The sequence below is a fragment of the Ahaetulla prasina genome, chromosome 2, assembly GCF_028640845.1.
Source record: "Ahaetulla prasina isolate Xishuangbanna chromosome 2, ASM2864084v1, whole genome shotgun sequence".
NCBI lineage: Eukaryota > Metazoa > Chordata > Lepidosauria > Squamata > Colubridae > Ahaetulla > Ahaetulla prasina.
The window spans coordinates 251,913,918-251,932,846 of record NC_080540.1 but is presented as its reverse complement, the minus strand read 5'-3'; the positions used below and the strand labels follow the sequence as shown (position 1 = coordinate 251,932,846).

At 40.2% G+C, this 18,929-nt stretch overlaps 1 protein-coding gene across 2 annotated transcripts in view; it reads right to left on the bottom strand.

Moving 5' to 3' along the window:
* MCC (MCC regulator of WNT signaling pathway) overlaps positions 1–18,929 on the bottom strand; it is a 236,033-nt gene that overhangs the window by 162,916 nt on the left and 54,188 nt on the right. Inside the window, exon 1 of one of the 2 annotated variants that reach the window (XM_058166080.1) lies at positions 1,029–1,537. The exons of the other annotated variant lie outside the window; for it this stretch is intronic. Coding sequence (XP_058022063.1) covers positions 1,029–1,082 — 54 coding nt within the window. The 5' untranslated portion in view covers positions 1,083–1,537. Of the gene's footprint in view, positions 1–1,028; positions 1,538–18,929 lie in introns of those variants that run through there. 2 annotated transcript variants of the gene reach the window in all.

Here is an 18,929-nt window from a genome sequence, read left to right as displayed (position 1 = left end):
CATTGCCTTTCCCAACACTATTTCTCCTCTTTTTGTTAATTTTGGTCAGGATGCCAGTTTATTTCACTGGTGTTTTTACAAGGTACAAGTTGTGCCTTCAGAGTTTTCTCTGAACTTAATGAGTACTTCTATCTATAAATCAATCTTTCCCGCCCTAGGACTTTATAGATTTGTCAGGATCACAATTTCCAGCTACCAGCACCAATACATGGAAGATATGAAATACCTTCAAATGTGAAATTATTTCTGTGTACATATTAGGGGAAAAAAGTAAGATCACAGATCCAAAACTGATCATTTGAATATTATTTTAAATATGTATCCAGCAGATATTTTCTGGTAATGTTATTTTGGTTGGCAGACTAGAAGAGGTAAAATGACACAAGGCCTGATCTATGCAACTTTACTTGGGAATAGTTGGACTAACTCCTACAAACACATAACTTTAACACTGGTCATAAAACAACATCAAGCATTCAGAAACTTGACAGGAAACAAAATATACAGCTGCAGTAACTAAAATAAACAGTTCAGTTCTTATCAAGAAAGGACCATCCCATGCCAGGACTTATATTTTTGGGAAGTAAATAAAGTAAAATGCCTGAATGTACTTTAATATAGCCATGAGACTTCTTGCAGAATATTTGTTTTATACTCTTAAATTAAAATAAAATGCCATCAGCTTGATTTCGCCTGGGATCTCCATCCTTCTTACCTACTGCAGAATGGAATGCTTGCTGTGTGGAAAACGGTACACGCGGAGGGGGGCGGGGGGAGAGAGATTCCTTGCAGCAGAGTGCTAAACGGAGAAGAGGGCAAATCTCCGAGCAGTTCCAACAATTTCCCTTCTAAAGCTTAACCCTTACAACTCCATTTCAGATTACTTCCTGAGTAGCCCTACACGTCGGGACAACGTACATACACATCCATTAATTTTTAACTCCAAAGCGGATGCCAAAAAGGAGATAACTCTGTTCTTAAAACAAAATCCAAGCAGCGTGAAAAATAAGGACATAAAAGCCTCTTACCTCGCTCAGTTCTGCAGAATCATTTCCATATTTCATGGTAACTCCAGTATTCATGATTAGACTTTCACCGGGGCTTGACTGCTATCTATGGATGTTAAGGTTTTAAAGCTCCAGAAAATTCAATACCCACTTCACATCTGAGCTTTTTCCGTCTTGCACTTTTTGCACTAGACAGCCATTTTCGCTGAACATTTAGACCCCTAGAAATTAATAATGCACGGAGTCTGTCTAAACAGAGACAAAAAGAAATCTGCCCGCCGTTTCACAAATAATTCGTTGCTGCAAGACACTCATTAAAAACATTGCAGAGCGCTCCGCCAGACGGAGTGCAAGCAGGATGTAAAAAAATCTTCTGGCTGCTAAAATAGCCGCAATTCAGTTTCGTGCCTTCATTCTTTTCCTGCTTTCAGCTAGCTCGGAATGAAAGGCAGTTCAATGCACTTGGAAATTGTTTATGGAGCTTCGAACCTACTCGTAGATCCTACCCAGAGGTGGAGGAGAGAACAGGGCGCAGACGTACCGTGCTGCTCCCGCTAAAGTTTCCCCTTCAAGGGAGCCTGGAGTTGTAAGTGGTTTATGATCAAATACAGCTGTCTAGCTGCTGGCTACGGGGTGCCTGGAAGAGGCGGTACCAAATGGAGGAGGGGTTGGGGGGGAAGGAAGCAGAACACATGCTCCGGAGAGCTTACTTTAGAATTGCAGGCATCCTTCCAGAGTTTTGTGTGCTGTGTGCACCCAAAAATCACTGTGTTCCAAAGTTCAAAGCAACAACAAAAAAGGAAAAAAAAACCCTCAAATAGGTAACTTCGATGACTAATCTTCTCTTTGTTACACCGAAGAAAGCTAATGAAAACTTTACTGGCATTTGGGAGGTGTCTGAATTGATACTTCTTCATTTTTATGCAGGGTAATATGACATAGAAGTTTCTAAGACAAAAAACTGAAAGCTTCAAATTGGAATTATGGAAAATATGGAAGAATGATCCTTGTTGGTTCAAGAGTCCAATTCCTATGAAAAAATTGCCTAGTTTTCAAAACTTAAAGATGATCTTATATATTTTTGATTATTTTACTTTTACTTTACTTTTAAAGGTTTGATTTAAGTTTGTTCTCAGGAAAAAGGTGGCTTTCTTTGCCTTGACCAAACTTTTTCAACAGTAATTTGCATACTACAAAAGGTAAAAGCAAATGCTTTTTTAAAAGTCATGCATAACACTTTCATTTTTTTAGTGCAATTGAAAATTAAAAACATATTTCTAAAATGCCATAAGTTTTAAAATTTAGGAAGCAAGCCAAAAATAAAACAGCGAAGTGTTGGAATTCATGAACTGTCCTTGTACAAATCAGATTTTTTATAGAAATCTCTCTACTATTTTCTTACCAGAAATTCAGAAAAAAAAATTTCCAAGAGGAAAAATATAGGCTAAAAATACAGATTTGAGCAATCAATTTGAGCAATCAAAAGGGAAAAAAATATTCAATTATTAGATCTTTTACAGTTTTAATAAATAGAGCTGTTTAACTTTAGGCGGTTGTCAAGGATCAACAGCTACAAAATAAGATCAGCATCATGCTGTATATACTTAGTTTTAAAAGGAGATAATGACCCACACCCATCTCCTGCTTAATATCACAGTTCAAAAAGTGTAAACCTGGGTGTGTCCCTAATTCTTGCTGTGGTGTAATAAATAGAGTGCAAAAGACGCTGAAAAGTGCTGCATGTCTTTTCTTCTTGAACAAATGAAGTACACAGTTTAATTTCCTGCATACTGTCGCAGATCTCTTCTCAAAAACCCAGCAAAACAAATTAACATGAAATTGGTAACTTTATCTTATCTGCTAAAGTGTTTCTAACTTTGCTACTGGAAGGGTTACTGTTGATCAAAAATTGTTCTTGGGTATCAATTTCCTTAAAATACTTAGTATCTTTTGTATATAACTAAGAAGAAAACCCCCAAAATTATATGGCAGTATTTAAAGTTTAATTAGTTTTCAGTCTGATATCACATGCAATTATTATTTCTTAGTAATATAACATCGAGAATGAATATTGAACCATCACCGTAAAGAAACCCTGCAGAAATAAAACTCTTGTGAACATCTTTAATGTTTATTTCACCATCTCTTAACAGAATAATTTATTCCATTTTATAAACAGCTCTAGCCCTACTTCTTTGAACAGTTATTATTACCTATACCTCCTTGTGAAAAATAAATATTAACTTTCAAACACCTAAGGTGCTGGTTACTATTGGTATTATCTTTGCTTTCTTTTGCCACAATTGTACTACTTCTATTTGCAGGTCTTTGGTGTCTGTGCTTTTCTCCAGTTCTTTCTCTCCAGTTCTTTCGTTGGGAATGTAGCTGTTGAGGGAGTCAAAATTTACCCAGTTCACATATACAGGACACCTACTTTGTTTGACTGTACTGCTGATGTCTCCTCAACTTCCTCCACCATTTAAAATTTCCCCTATTTTGGTTAGATTATGAAGAGACAGAGCCTGTGTTGTTATCTATTTAACATAAATAGTAAGGAAACACTATTAAAAGAACACATAATTTTGATTCCCTTTTGTAGAAATAAATGTACATTTCCTATTCTTTAATTTTCTTTGTGGCATATAGAACATATAATTTTAATGTTATTGATCCCGTTACCTGGCTACTTTTTCAGCTTTAAATAAATATATATAAATAGCTACTATTAAAAATATAGCATTTTAATGTAAAATAAAACTTTATATTGGCAAGGAAATTATATACTAAACTGTAACTGAACCTCAATTTTGGAATTCTTGGTATTCCTTGAACTTGGTTTTCTGCTAGCAGGCATTTCATTACCCAACTAGGCAATATTTTCAGTGCTAGAAGGAAGAGGGTTTGTTTTCTGTTTATATACAATAGCTTGTATATATTTATTTATTTATTTATTTATTTATTTATTTGTCATAACAATATATACAAGCGTTACATAAAAGGTTATAAATATATGAACGTATATATGAGGAGAAATGAGGTACTAAAAACGTGTATATACATAGGGAAAGAAACAGTAGGACAGGAACGGTAGGCACGTTTGTGCTCTTATGCACGCCCCTTTAGAGTCCTCTTAGGAAAGTGGTGAGGTCAACCGTGGACAGTTTTTGAGTGAAACCTTTGGGGTTATGAGAAGAAACCACAGAGTCAGGTAATGCATTCCAAGTATATACAATTCTGTTACAGAAATCGTGTTTTCTGCAATCTAAACTGGAACGGTTGACATTGAGTTTGAATCTGTTTGTAGCTCTTGTGATATTGTTATTGAAACTAAAAAAGTCATTGACAGGAAGGACATTACAACGGATGATTTTATATGCTAAACCCAGATCCAGTCGAAGGCGACGAAGTTCCAAGTTTTCTAGACCCAAGATATCAAGTCTGGTGGAATAAGGTATTTTATTAGTTTCAGAGGAATGGAGAATTCTTCTCGTAAAATACCTTTGGACACGCTCAACTGTGTTGATGTCAGATATATGGTAAGGGTTCCAGACAGGAGAGCAGTAATCAAGAATTGGCCTAACAAATGTTTTATATGCTCTGGTCAGTAGCATGGTGTTTTTTGAAAAGAAGCTACGTAAAATTAAGTTGACAACTCTTAGAGCCTTCTTAGCTATGTAGTTGCAGTGGGCTTTGGAACTTAAATCGTTAGATGTAAAAACTCCAAGGTCTTTGACAGGGTGGGGTCATCTGAGGCAATGTCCATCAAGCATGTACTTTGTGATTGGGTTCTTTCTTCCAATGTGCAAGACTGAGCATTTACTGGTTGAAATTTGTAGTTGCCAAATTTTAGACCAGGCAGATAGATGATCAAGGTCCTTTTGAATTGTGGATGCATTGTCAGTGGTGTTGAAAAGTTTGACATCATCAGCAAAGAGAACACAGTTACTTGAAATATCAATACAAAGATCATTTATATATATTATAAAGAGAGTAGGTCCAAGAACGCTGCCTTGAGGAACACCACTCTTGACAGGAACAGGATTTGAAAGAGCATTACCAATTTTAACTATTTGTTGTCTGTTTGACAAAAAAGCAGATATCCAGTGGTGTAAGGGTCCTGAAATGCCATAGGATTTTAATTTTAGGAGAAGTTTATCATGTACTACTGAGTCAAAAGCTTTGCAGAAGTCTATGTATATTGCATCTATTGATTTACCTAGATCAAGATTAGTAGTCCATAGGTTTTTACAGTAGAGAAGTTGTAGATTGCATGATAATTTTTCCTGAAGCCAAATTGTTTATTTGAGAGAAGGTTGTGCATTTCTAAGTGTAAGGTAATGGATTGGTTGATGATGGATTCCATAACCTTGCAGGCGACGCAACATAGGGAGATAGGTCTATAATTATCAACTAAGCTGGGGTCGCCTTTTTTGAAAACTGGAATGACTGTGGCTAGCGACCAGAGACTGGGAAGGGAACTGGTTCTAAAGGCTATATTAAAGATTATACTTAGGGTTCTGCTAGATTACTAGAGAGTTTTTTTAAAAAGTAAGCACAAAGACCATCAGGTCCAATGGATAGAGATGGCTTCAATTTACTTAGAGCTTTACCAACATTTTCTTCTGTAAAATCAACAATTGTTAAGTTGTCATGCTCATTGATTGTACAAATTTGGAATGTTGGATGAGTGCCATCACTGTTGACAAAAACTGATGCAAAGAATTTATTAAAGAGGTTTGCTCTAGATTCTTCAGCATTGTATTCATTGCCATCAGGATCTTTTAGAGGTGGCATGCGTCTAGAGTTTTTAAGCTTGTTGTTGACAAAATTATAGAAGGCACGATTGAATTTGTGCGCAGAAGAACCTCTTCTTGCTTGGTGTGGTAATATGTGCATTCAGTTTATATTTGGTTGCATATAGTTCTGTAGCGTTTTTTAAAATTAGCTACATAGCCCACTTTGTTTCTTTTCCAGAGGATCTTTTAGATTGAAGCTTTTTATTGATATGGGTAGTTTGCTTTTCCTAATCTTGATGGTAGTTAGTGGTACATATAGTTCGATGACTCTGTTGATTTTGAGTAGAAAACTCTATAGTGGTCTTCAGCAGTTATACAGGTTGAGAACAGATTTTGCCAGTCTAGAAATGAAAGATCATTGTTTATAGAGTCATAATTGGCTTTTTTGAAGTTGTAAATGGGAATGCTATTGATATGATGGTTAAAGTCACAACGTATATTAAGATGGAAGTCAATCATGCAATGATCACTGTTGGAAAAGGGTTCTCTTATTTGTAGTCCATAAATGGTATTGTTATTGTTGCAGAAGATGAGGTCAAGGCAGTTGTTTAGTCTTGTATTATTGGTTACAAGTTGTTCAAGACCTAGGTTAGTAACAGCGTTGTATATTGTTGTGTGGATTGGATCAGTTGTACTTTCGTTAGTTATCCAGTTGATGAGAGGTAAATTTAGGTCACCCAGGAAGATGAGTGGATATGGGCAAGAGGCAGCCCAAGTTAGTAATGAGGTTAAAATATTAGCATGAGTAATATCGTAGTCGGGGGCTCTGTAGCATAGAATGAATCGAAGTGCGGTATTAGATGATAGATCACATACAATAGTTTCAGGAAGAGAAAGTTTGTGGGCAACTTGTATGTTTTTTAGATTAAGTGACTTTTATAGAAAATAGCCACTCCACCACCTCTTCGGTTTTCACGATCTGAACGGTGAACTTGATATTCTTTGTTTAAAATGATGGAATCAGGGATGGAAGAGATTAGCCATGTTTCGCAAATAAATATAATGTCAAATGTACCACTGTTTAGCAGGAGGATAAATTCAGGTAATTTGTTAAGAATACTTCTTGCATTCATCAATTTACATTTAAAATCTGTAGAAAGAGGTGTTAAAGAGGTAAGAGGCGTGCATACCTAGTTTTGAATGTTAGTTGGTTGAGGGATATGTATAACTGGTGGTTGTATTGGAGGTTGGATGGGTGGATGGAAGTTTTGGGTAGTGAGTGCTTGGATGTTGGGTACTAGACTGTTTGTTGATAAGGTTTGTTGGATGGATGGTTGAAAGGCTGGTTGGAAGGTTGGTTGGATGGATGAACGGATGGCTGGTTGAATAGTTTGTTGGATAGCTGTACGGATGGCTGGTTGAATGGTTTGTTCGATGGCTGATTGGATGACAGTTTCGATGGATGGTTGGCTGATGGGTACTTGATTGGTTGTTGGGATGGCTGGTTGGATGTTATGGGTGATGGGGTGTTTGGTGGTGAATTTTGATTGAAGGATTTAATTTTAATGCAATTGGCACGGTAATCAATATATAGGTTTGATTCACCATTATCTTGTCTTCGTTTAAGCTCAGTGCGGAGTTCACGAGAACGTATCCGCTGCAGGAAAGATAGATCAGGGCGTGATCTAAGTTTACTGTAGGCAGGATTAGATTTAGCAATAGAGTTGATGGTATATATGAACTTACGCTTGCTGTTCTCGCTATGCAGATGACTCTGCAGAATCTTGGTGCTATTGATCCGTCACTGTTTTTATATTCAGGACCATCTCTGGAGACTGAAATAATTTCATTTGGGGAGATGGATGATGAATTATAATTTCCAATTAAGTTTTGAATTTTGGTGATATCGGATTCATTTGTGTTATCTAGACCAAATAATATTGCATTATTTATTTTTGGCCTCTCTAAGGCATCTCTAATTAGTTGGACAGTAGTAAATTGTTGTTTAGGTAGGGTTGAAGGATCAGTATTATGTAAAGGTAGATGAGTTGGGAAGAGATTTAGATCAGTCGAGAAATCATTTTTTTGTGTTGTAATTTGTTTTATCAGATTGGTGAAGCTTTGTTCTATAACTGATAGGATTTTTTTCTAAGTTTTGTTCAATGGCTAGTATTCTTTTTCTAGGTTTTGTTCAATAGCAAGTATTCTTTTTCCAAGTTTAGTTCAATTGTAGCTATTATTCTTGCTTCTAATTTTTTATCAGAGTTGGATTTTTTGGCTGGCATAGTGATAGATAGATAGATATATTTAATATTATTATTTTAAATAAATTATGTGATAAGTAATGAAGAAGTATCTTTCTTATTATTTCTATTTTAATTATTGAATAATTTTATAATTATTTTAATTATTGAATAATTTTATAATTATTCGATAATTGAGGAAGTATCTTTTCTAAAACAATCTTTCTCAATTACTATTTCACTCTTTCACTTACACTGGAATAAATTTGGAGTAGGGATACTGGAGGTGCAGAGAAGGAAGTGATGTGAAAATGGAGTAAGCAGGGATAGCAATTGTGGATGCTGTGATCCACTATGTTTATGGTGGAGATTGGTGGGAGATTTAAAAAGACCTTTGGGTATGGAGGAGGAAGTAGAGTGGGCGGTGGCGGCTGTAAGAACCGCTGCTTGAATAGCTGTTTGCCGGTCGTGTGTACACCGGCAGCTGAGGGGGCGGCGGCAGCAGCAGCCTCACTAATCCGGATCTCCTGAGTCCACTGGGCCACCAGAGAAGAATCAGTGGGGCCAGGGGGTGGTCTGACGGCTGTCAGAATGCGGATGCGGCGTGGGTCAGCGGCGGGCGGCGGCAGCGGCTGTTTGAATCAGCTGTTTGGCGGTCGTGTGCCCACCGGCAGCGGAGGGGGCGGCTGCAGCAGCCCTCAAATCAGATCTTCTGAGTTCACGGGCCACCAGAGAAGAATCAGCGGGCCAGGCGGTGGTCCGGCGGCTGTCAGAATGCGGATGCGGCGTGGGTCAGCGGTGGGCGGCGGTTGTTTGAATCAGCTGTTTGGCGGTCAGTGCCCACCGGCAGCGGAGGGGGCGGCTGCAGCAGCAGCCCCCCAAATCCAGATCTTCTGAGTTCACCGGGCCACCAGAGAAGAATCAGCGGGGCCAGGCGGTGGTCCGACGGCTGTCAGAATGCGGATGCGGCGTGGGTCAGCGGTGGGCGGCGGCGGTTGTTTGAATCAGCTGTTTGGCGGTCGTGTGCCCACCGGCAGCGGAGGGGCGGCTGCAGCAGCAGCCCTCAACCGGATCTTCTGAGTTCACCGGGCCACCAGAGGTGAACAGCGGGCCGGCGGTTGACCAACGGTCGTCCGTATCCCGCAGCAGTGAGGATGGGGCGGCAGACGCTCAAATCAGGATCTACTGAATCCACTAAGGTCGTCTGAGTCCTGGTAGCGGTGAGGGGGGCGGCGGCAGTGGCAGCCGCACAGATCAGGTCTCCTGAATCCACTCGGTCAATTATTTAAGCGGTTATTTGATCACTCAGATTTAGGTTAGATTTCTGAGAGCAGCCGTTACAAGATGGAAGTGGTAACGGCAGTTGAGTGGTAGTTGCCGGTGGTTTTGGAGGAGCGGTAAGCTAAAATTATCACTCTTGAAATATATCGTAGGGATCCTCAGGACCTCGTTTAATTGGGGATACCTGTTTATCCTGGTAGCGAGGGATATTTAAGCAAAAGATGTCATTTGACAATAGGTCTCAGAGGAGCTTCCCTCTTTATCAGCTGCTCTCGTGCTCACCGGAACCGGAAATCAATAAAATATAAAATAAAATATAAAATATAAAACCCCACTCTTTTCTAGCACTCAAGTTATTACTTAGTCAGGTCAAAAAAATGACTGAAAGCAAACCACCAAAGTCACGAAGTACCAGGAATTCCACAATTCAACCCTGAGCAAAATATATTCTCTTCTATTGGAGCATCAATTACCCTTCCTGAAATTAGAACCACTTTTTTATTTTAAAAAAGTATTTCATCAATATACAAACCCCTGGCCGTAATTTTAATCTGTCTCCCTGCTCTACAAATGTCAATGTCTTATGCTACAAGGAAATTAAGCAATCTCAGTTAAGACTTTCTTCCCAATAATTATAAATTAAGAAGCACCATCCCCTAGAAGGGTGTTTTTCTCACTTCAATACAATTATGAACAGCATCTGGCTGTTGACAAGCTTTTTACTGAAATACTAGTGTTTCAGTGTCTGCTGATGTATTGAATAAATTGCACAACTAATGTAACACATTACATCACTGACACAAATTGCATAATTTGCATAATGTGTATGATGATGTTATGATACAGTGGATGCCTATGGTTATAAAATGAACTGCTGGAAACCTTTTTTTTTGTGTGTGTAATAGTTGTAGAGGCAAAATTCTCATTTACTGGGTTTATTTTGTGAGGTATGCTAATGTGTTGCAGTATAATTTTTATCTAATCTATTGAAAACAAAAGATAGAAATTTTAAAAGAGAACTTGGACAATATAGATAAAAAAAGGTAATTGTTGGAGCAAAAATGCTTTATGATCTTTGGCTAACTTTTATACAAAGTATATTGTAAATTTCATTTTCTTCCTTGGTTGGAATAAAAATATATAGTTTTTAGGCCCACTATCTTTTAGAAAGAATAATGACTTAATAGAACTTTCTCCAAAATAAGTAGATCTTTTCCAAACAGTATACATTATGCTTTTACATCATCTATATCTTTTTTGAAGAATGTTCAGTAAATGCTGCTAGTTTAGAGTCAAGTCAAATTTTATTCAAAAGCCTAATAAGTGAACAAAGGTCACCTCTCTCTGTGTGTGTATATAGCTCTGAGCAGAAGAGGCTTATTTTTTTGTAAGCTAAATGTTGTGAGGTCAAATTTTTTATAGTTCCTAGTGCAGTGGTCACCAACCGGTAGTCCACGGATCACTGGTGGTCTGAGAGAAAATGTTGGTGGTCCGCGAAGCACCCGGGTAGAGGGACTGCTCCAGGATAAGCAATGGCCAGCCCCATCACTAGAGCTCTGGAAGATGGGACTGGCCAGGCAGCTCATGGTGGGGCTGTAAATCTCCACTGTTGAGGAAGGTTCGGGCAATTTGTAACTTTGCAGCAGAGCCCTCACCGGCTGGAATGAGATAATGGTGCAAGAGGGGGGAATGGCAGTGCAGGCGGGCCGAAGCAATGGGTGGCGGGAATCCCAGGCTGTTTCTTCCCCCTGCTTTAGTTTCCTATGGACACCAGTGGCTCTCCCCGCCCCTCGCCCTCCCTTCCCAATCACTCCTCCCCTGGCAAGGGAAGGGGAGAGGGGGAATGGAGATTCGCTCCATATTCCAGAGCGGGAGCTGGATCTCGCGGCTGTTTCTTCCAGCCTGTTGGTGCTCCTGCACATTGGTCTCTCAGGAGCTTGACTTCCTCTCAGCCCCAAGACACCGGCTGGCCCATGAGATGACATAGAGAAAGAGAATGAGAAACAGAGAGAAAGAAAGGGGGAGATGAGAGAGGGAGAAAGAGAAAGAGGGGAGAGGGAGAGAGAGAGAGAGAGAGAGAGGCGGGAGAGAGAGAATGAGAGCACCGCCTTCTTGGAAGAAGTGCGGGGATGGGGCCGATGGGGAATGTCTTGCATTAAGTATCTACCCCCCCACATCAAATTCTCGAGGTCGGCGCAGCAGGCAGCGGTCCTTCCCGGCATGCTTTGTTTCTCCAGAGCACTCCGCCCCCCTCCCACTTCTGCCCACCTCCTCCTCTTCCCCTCTCAGAGTCTCTGATCTGCTTACTCAGCCGGAGGGAAAACTAAAAGGATGCTCCACCGCCTGGCTTGCCTGCCTCCCCGGGGATGCGCTCTCTTCACAGCTCTTGTTCAAAGCTGCCTGGCTCTGAAAGGGACGTGTGGAGAATCAGAATCAGAGAGAGAGAGAGAGAGAGAGAAAGAGAGTAGGGGGGGAGAGAGAGAGAGGGAAAGAGAGGGAAAGAGAGAGAGAAAGAGAGAAAGGGGGGAGAAAGAGAGAGGGAGAGAGAGAGAGAGAAAGGGGAGAGAGAAGGAGAGAAAAAGAGAAAGGGGGAGAGAGAGAAAGAGAATGAGAGGGAGAGAGGGTGGAGAGAGAAAGAGGGAGAGAGAAAGAGAGGAAAGAGAGAGAAAGAAAGAAAGAGAGATAGGGGAGAGAAAGAGAATGAGAGAGAAAGAGGAGGAGAGAGACAAAGGGGAGAGAGATGAGAGAAAGAGGGAAGAAGAGAGAGGGAGAGAGGAGAGAAAGAGAAAGGGGAGAGAGAGAGAGAAAGGAGAGAGAAAGAGTGGGGAGAGAAAAGAGAGGAAAGAGAGAAAGAAAGAGAAAGGGGAGAGAATGAGAAAGAGGAGGGAGAGAAAGAGAGAGAAAGAGAGAAAGAGAGAAAGAAAGAAAGAGAAATGGGGAGAGAAATAGAATGAGAGAAAGGGAGGGAGAGAGAAAGAGTGTGGGGGAAAGAGAAAGAGAGGGGAGAGAGTAGGAGAAAGAGAAAGGGGAAGAGAGAGAAAGGGGAAGAGAGAGAGAGAGAGAAAGGGGAAGAAAGGGGAGAAAGAGAGAGAAAGAGAGAGAGAGAAAGAGAGAACGGGAGAGAGAAAGAGAATGAGAGAGAAAGGGAGGAGAAAGAAAGTGTGGGAGAGAGAAAGAGGAGAGAGGGAGAAAGAGAGAGCAAGAGAGAGAGAAAGGGGAGAGAAAGAGAATGAAAATGGGGAAAGAGAGAGGAGAGGAGAGAAAGGGGAGAGAAAGGGAGAGGGAGAGAAAGAGGGGAGAGAGAGATGAGAGAGAAAGAGTGGCGAAGAGAGAGGGGGGAGAAAGAGGGAAAGAGAGGAGAGAGAAAGAAAGAGAGAAAGGGGGGAGAGAGAAAGAGAGATGAGAGAATGAGTGGGAGAGAGAGAGAGGAGAGAGAATGAGAGAATGAGAAAGAGGGGAAAAGAGAGGGGAGAGGGGGAAAAACAGAGTAAGAGAGAAGAGGGACAGTGCCTGAAGGACTCCATCCCATCACTGGGAGTCCAGGCGCTTCAGCAAGTGGCGTGCTGGATTCGCATTAGTGGTCCCCAGGATTTCAAATTATGGACTTGGTGGTCCCTGAGGTCCAAAAGGTTGGGGACCCCTGTCCTAGTGGGCAAATAATTATGTGGAAATTTTTGCTGGTTTATTCTTATTCTCTGTATTTCAGTTGTTAAGCCCCAATAGTTTACAATTGTTGGAAGAAATGTCCATCTGGGTTCAGTTCCAAGTGGGGAGAAAGGCACTGGAAACATGGAAGCTGTTTGGAAAGATGGCTTAATGGTGAGCAGGACCACATGGCTTGAGGTGGTTTTTTTTTAATTATTTGCATTTATATCCCGCCCTTCTCCAAAGACTCAGGGCGGCTTACACTATGTCAAGCAATAGTCTTCATCCATTTGTATATTATATACAAAGTCAACTTATTGCCCCCAACAATCTGGGTCCTCATTTTACCTACCTTATAAAGGATGGAAGGCTGAGTCAACCTTGGGCCTGGTGGGACTTGAACCTGCAATAATTGCAAGCAGCTGCTGTTAATAACAGACTGTCTTAGCAGTCTGAGCCACTCAAGGACCCTGGGCAATTGAGCACATGGGTGAGAGAGATTTATACCCTCTCTTGGACCCCGCCTTGGAGCTTCCTGTTCCTGTGTAAGGGCAGGTATCCTGATTGGTTGTTAGACTCCCATGGGTCCATGCAGGGGTAAGTTGGTTACCCCTGCATGGTAGGTTGTCTTGAGTCCCAGACTTGGTTGAATCTTTCTGGGTGATGACATAATGAAGCTAGTCCTATCATTGTCAGGGTTCCAAGGAACACCCCCAACAAAATAAAGCTCTGAGGCTTGAGGTTCCTCAAAGTTCCAATTTATTAGAGATGTCATGTTGGCACAGCTGGGAAAATCCGAAACTGAAAGCTTCCAGGTTTTCCACACCCAGTTGACAGTTCACAGCCCTGCCGCACACCCACATTGTCCAATCAACTCTTCACACTCAATTGGATACAATCTTCAGGCAGTTTCATCAGACACAGGATGTCCCTGAATACCGTATGTTGTTATGACTACATTTCTACCGCTCCAACAACAACCCCCTCCCAACTTCCCCAGCTAAAATATGTGGCAGTTAAGAAGCAAAAAAAACAAAAACAAAACCTGCCTTCCAAAACTGATAGGCTTCCCCACCTCAGGAAAGGAACGAAATCTGGAACAAGACTGAAGTCAGGGGTTAACACAATTAGCACATTAACCACCTCTCCCCCCCGCCCCCAGAAGGAACCTTAGGCTTATCAGGGAATTTATCATGAAACTGCCTAACTATGGTGTCTGCCTGAACATCCCAACTCTTCACCGACGTGACTTCAGACAAGGGGTATCCCTTCCAATGAACAAAATATTGCAAACGTCCCCTCTACAATCTGGAGTCCAAAATCTTCTTCACCTCATAACGAGTCTCACCCTGCACCACAATCGGCGTTGGGGGAGCAGCAGGTTGAGGTCTCAATTTAGATCCCACAGCAGGTTTTAACAGGCTGCAATGGAAAACAGGATGAATTTTTCCCAGCATGCGGGGAAGATTTAACTGTACAGTCACTGGATTAATCACTGGCAGTTTGACAACCAATCAGAATACATTTCTTTCACAGGAACAAGAAGCAAGTTCAAAGCCCAAGACAGGGTATAAATCTTTCTCCCACTCCACTCCATGTGGTCAGCTACCCAGGACTTCAAACCATGTGGTCCTGTTCACCATTAAACCATCTTTCCAAATAGCCTTCATGTTTCCAGTGTCTTTCTCCCCACTTGGAACTGAACCCAGATGGACATTTCTTCCAACAACACATACGGTATACAACATATAAATATAGTGGAGAGGTAGAGAAAAAGAAAGTATTTAGCATATGTACCAAAAGAGCTAAATGTTATATTATGTGTAAATTATGGAAATTAAGTACATTTGACAATAGTTTTTTGTCAACCTTAACTCTGTTTCTGAGAATAGAAAAAAAGGACCCTGCTTCACTCTAAGAACTTCTAGAAATCCTACTGTGTAGAATGGTTTTCCCCATCTTGATGCCCTTCTGATGTTTTAGAACACTTGTTACAACAGTTAGGGATGATGGTAGTTAAATCTGAAGATTTACCAGTTGTAGGATGGTAACCACTTATTCCTATATTCCTATATTTATCAGTAATTTTTACTGAAATATGAAATGCGTAAATGTTTATATATTGATTATAAATTAGGCAAAATAAAATACTTACTTTTACTTATCTACAGATATCCCAGTTATGAAACATTTGCTTAAAATTAATCATTTTCAGGTTCTGATCAGTTTCCGGTCAATGTATAGGAAATATTCTTCAGTGTGTGTTTGTGTGTGTTGAAAATACACTGGTGTCCTGTATATAAAGAAGGGTGTAATTAATTTAATCAATGTTGTGTATTTGTTTTAAATAACATGTATCCTTGAAATGTCCACACGAAGATCAAATATAAAGTTATGCTAACAAATTAAATGTAACATTTGCACAACAAATTATATTAACAAATTAAATGTAACATGTTACATTTATGTAAGTTATGTATGTTAACAATGTTAACTAATTGAATATAGGCAAAGGTAAAGGTTCCCCTCACACATAGGTGCTAGTAGTTCCCGATTTTAGGGAGTGGTGCTCATCTCCATTTCAAAGCTGAAGAGCCAGCGCTGTCAGAAGACGTCTCTGTGGTCATGTGGCTAAATGCCAAAGGAACACTGTTACCTTCCCACCAAAGATGGTCCCTATTTTTCTACTTGCATTTTTTCACGTGCCTTCGAACTGCTAGGTTGACAGAAGCTGGGACAAGTATCAGGAGTTCACCCTGTTACTAGGGATTTGAACCGCTGAACTGCTGACCTTTCGATCGACAAGTTCAGCATCTTACCCACTGAGCCACCGCATCCCTAATTAAATATAACATATACACAAAATCACAAGTTTTATGTACAAATGTGTACTGTAGTCATATTCCGTTTGCTTCCTTGATTGTTCTTTTGCAACATCGTTACATCATTTATTGAACTGCAAATACATACATATATACATACATACATTTTCTTTTCTGCATTTTGGCACATTCTGTAGAGTTGAAAAGAAGGAAAAACTAGTTTTTAAAATAACAAATAAATTATCCTCACGAATTATAGCCACCTTTAATAGCACAAACTGAAGATATTGTGGAAATTGGAAAGTCCATCTGTCACATATAAGGCTACATTTAATCTAATCTCCAAAAATCTTATTTACAGTATTTTAACAAAAGCTTTATCCACTCTCAGACCAAGAGATGGCCAAAGAAAAAATAATGATTGAAAGCTACAAACAAATGCATTATTGTTTATTTAAAAAGCAATTTATTTTTTATGATTAAAATTTTGTTTATTTAAGAAAATTTAGATGTCCATCCCACTCATCCTCAGTGACTAAAATACTTATGTCAGTTACTGACATAAAAACCCAATATAAAGACGTTAAAAAGGAATAACTCCTCATCCACCTGGCAACAACTCTCAATCAAGTGAGTCACTTGATGAGTCCGTTCCACTCTGGGGTCCCCAGGCTCATTGGCAAAGCCCTGTCTTCAGAACCTTGTGAAAGACTGTCAAAGTGAGAGCCAACATTATCTCCATGGGATAATGTTCCACAGAGCGGGAGCCACCATGAAGTAGGTCGTCCTTCTTGGCCTCCTTAGGAAAAGGGACCCTGCTTGGCCTGCTAGATGAACCTCCTTAGGAAAGGGGATCTGTAGCATTCTCTGCCTCCCTGCTCTGGTATGTCAGATAGATGTGGCCAGGAAAAGATGGTCCTTCAAATAACTGGTCCCAAGCCAAGGGCTTTGAAGGTGACAACCAGTACCTTGAATCCTTGCCAGGGTTTAGTTTCAGCCTGTTGCTCCCCATCCAGCCCTTTAACAGCTTCCAAGCACTACGAGAGGGAGGTCATAGCATCACTTAACTCAGCATGGAGCGAGACATATAACTGGGTGTCATCAGTATATTTATGATATCTTAGGCCATGATAGCAGATGATTTCACTGAGTGGACTCATACAGATGTTAAACAAAATTGGAGGAAGTATTAAGCCCCGCAGGACCCCACAAAGGAGGACTCTAGGGCCGGACCTCTCATTTCCTATCAATACTGACTGAGAATGACCTCAGAGGACAGATATGAACCACTGAGAGATCAAGTAGAGCTAGAATGAAGGCATTACCCCCTCCTGCTCCTGCCAGAAATCATCAAAAGCATGATCAATGCCATTTCTGTCCCATATCCAGGCCTGAAACCTGACTGGAAAGGATCTAGAACTTTCTATACCTACCACCCACTTTTGTATCTCTGTTAGTAGTAAAATTTTCTAACCGCCCACTGGTTCCACAGTAATGCACCATGTATCGTCGTCTGCACATGCCTCTCACGCATCGTGGATTGGGTTTGGGGGGCGCCGGCTACCAGCTCTGCTTGTCTGTTACAGCTGGGTGGTGTGGGGGGAGATGCGCAAGCTATTCTGGGACGAGGCTCTTTTGTTTGCGGTCGCACTATAGTGCCATTTAGTTTCACTTATATAACGTGAACTAAACTTATGTGCGGGCGATACAAATAGTATATTTTCAGAAATTTAAATTGTCACGGGGAATTTTATGAAAACCTAATGAAAATGTTTTTAAATAATGCTATGTAATTTTTTTAAAAAGTGAATTAAATTAAAAAAAAAAGAAAGTGCTTCAGTATCGGACAAAACCCCTACGCCCACCATGAAAGCTGGAACGCCCACTAGTGGGCGGTAGGGACCACATGAACTACCACTGATCTAGATAATCCATTTCCAGGAACCTCTGCATGCCACACAATCACCTCCTCAACCACCTTCTCCAGAAAGAGAAGATTAGAGATAGGACGAAACTTATCTAATAGGGTGGAGTTGTTGGCTTAAGTTGAGGGAAGACCACAGCTTCATTAAAACTAATCCTGAGATTTTAAAGAAAAGTCAGAAGAGCAGCCAAAGGCATGCTATGCTACACTAAATGCTACATATATTATATTTAAAAGTACTATTAGTTTTGTTTTGTTGTTGTTGTTAGTTGTGAAGTCATGTCCGACCCATCGCAACCCCATGGACAACGTTCCTCCAGGCCTTCCTGTCCTCCACCATTCTCTGGAGTCCATTTAAGCTCATGCCTACTGCTTTTATCTCTAATTTCCTTATCTGACCTAGCCCATTTTCCTTTAACAGCTATCTATTCCCAGTTAGATCTTCCAAAATAATACATAAATCTAGCTTTCTTTTCAGTATGCTGAAGCAGTACCTGCAAAGATAAAAGTCTGAATAAAGTCTCTCAGTTGTTTCTCATAACAGATTCCTAGCTTTTTGGGGTAAACAGTCTTTAAATGCAGGCCTTTTTGCAACTTCTATTTTTTAATCTTTTTGATCATGAACTTGTTGACTTAGCAAAAAAAGTGCAACTTAGTTGCTGGTTTTGATGTTTTTATTTCTTGAAATCAAAAACCCTGAAACACTCATTCTAGGTATTGTTTTTTGACTTATTTTCAATTTTTCTGACCATCATCCTCGTCCTATTTCTTCTTCAGCTTCTATGTGAACTCTACTTCTCTTTATGAATATCTGAATGACTCTGAAACTCAGAGCACTTTCATATGATCAGAATTAGATAAAATAATAATGTATGACATAAAATAAACATGATCATACTTTAAAAACAAAAACACTTCCAAGTTCACCCCAAATCAAGTCTCATTTCATACATATGATAGGACGTCACCAACTGTGGGTAAGTCTTCAGCTTCCTAAAAACTATCAAGTTCAGCCCTTGGTCACAAAAGTGCCCACTACTGTTTTATAATATTTGATCTATGTAATAACATTTATTTTCAGTTCCAAGCAAACTGCTGATTGCTGATAGAAAGTCAGGAGTCACACAGGGACATGGAAATGTCTCTATATGAGCCCATTCATAGATATACCTTTCACAAGCAAGAAATAACAAGAGAGGAACAAGAAAGCAACAAGAATCTCCCAATTCCAGTGATTGATCTATAAAGTGGTGGCTCCATTGCAGAAAAAG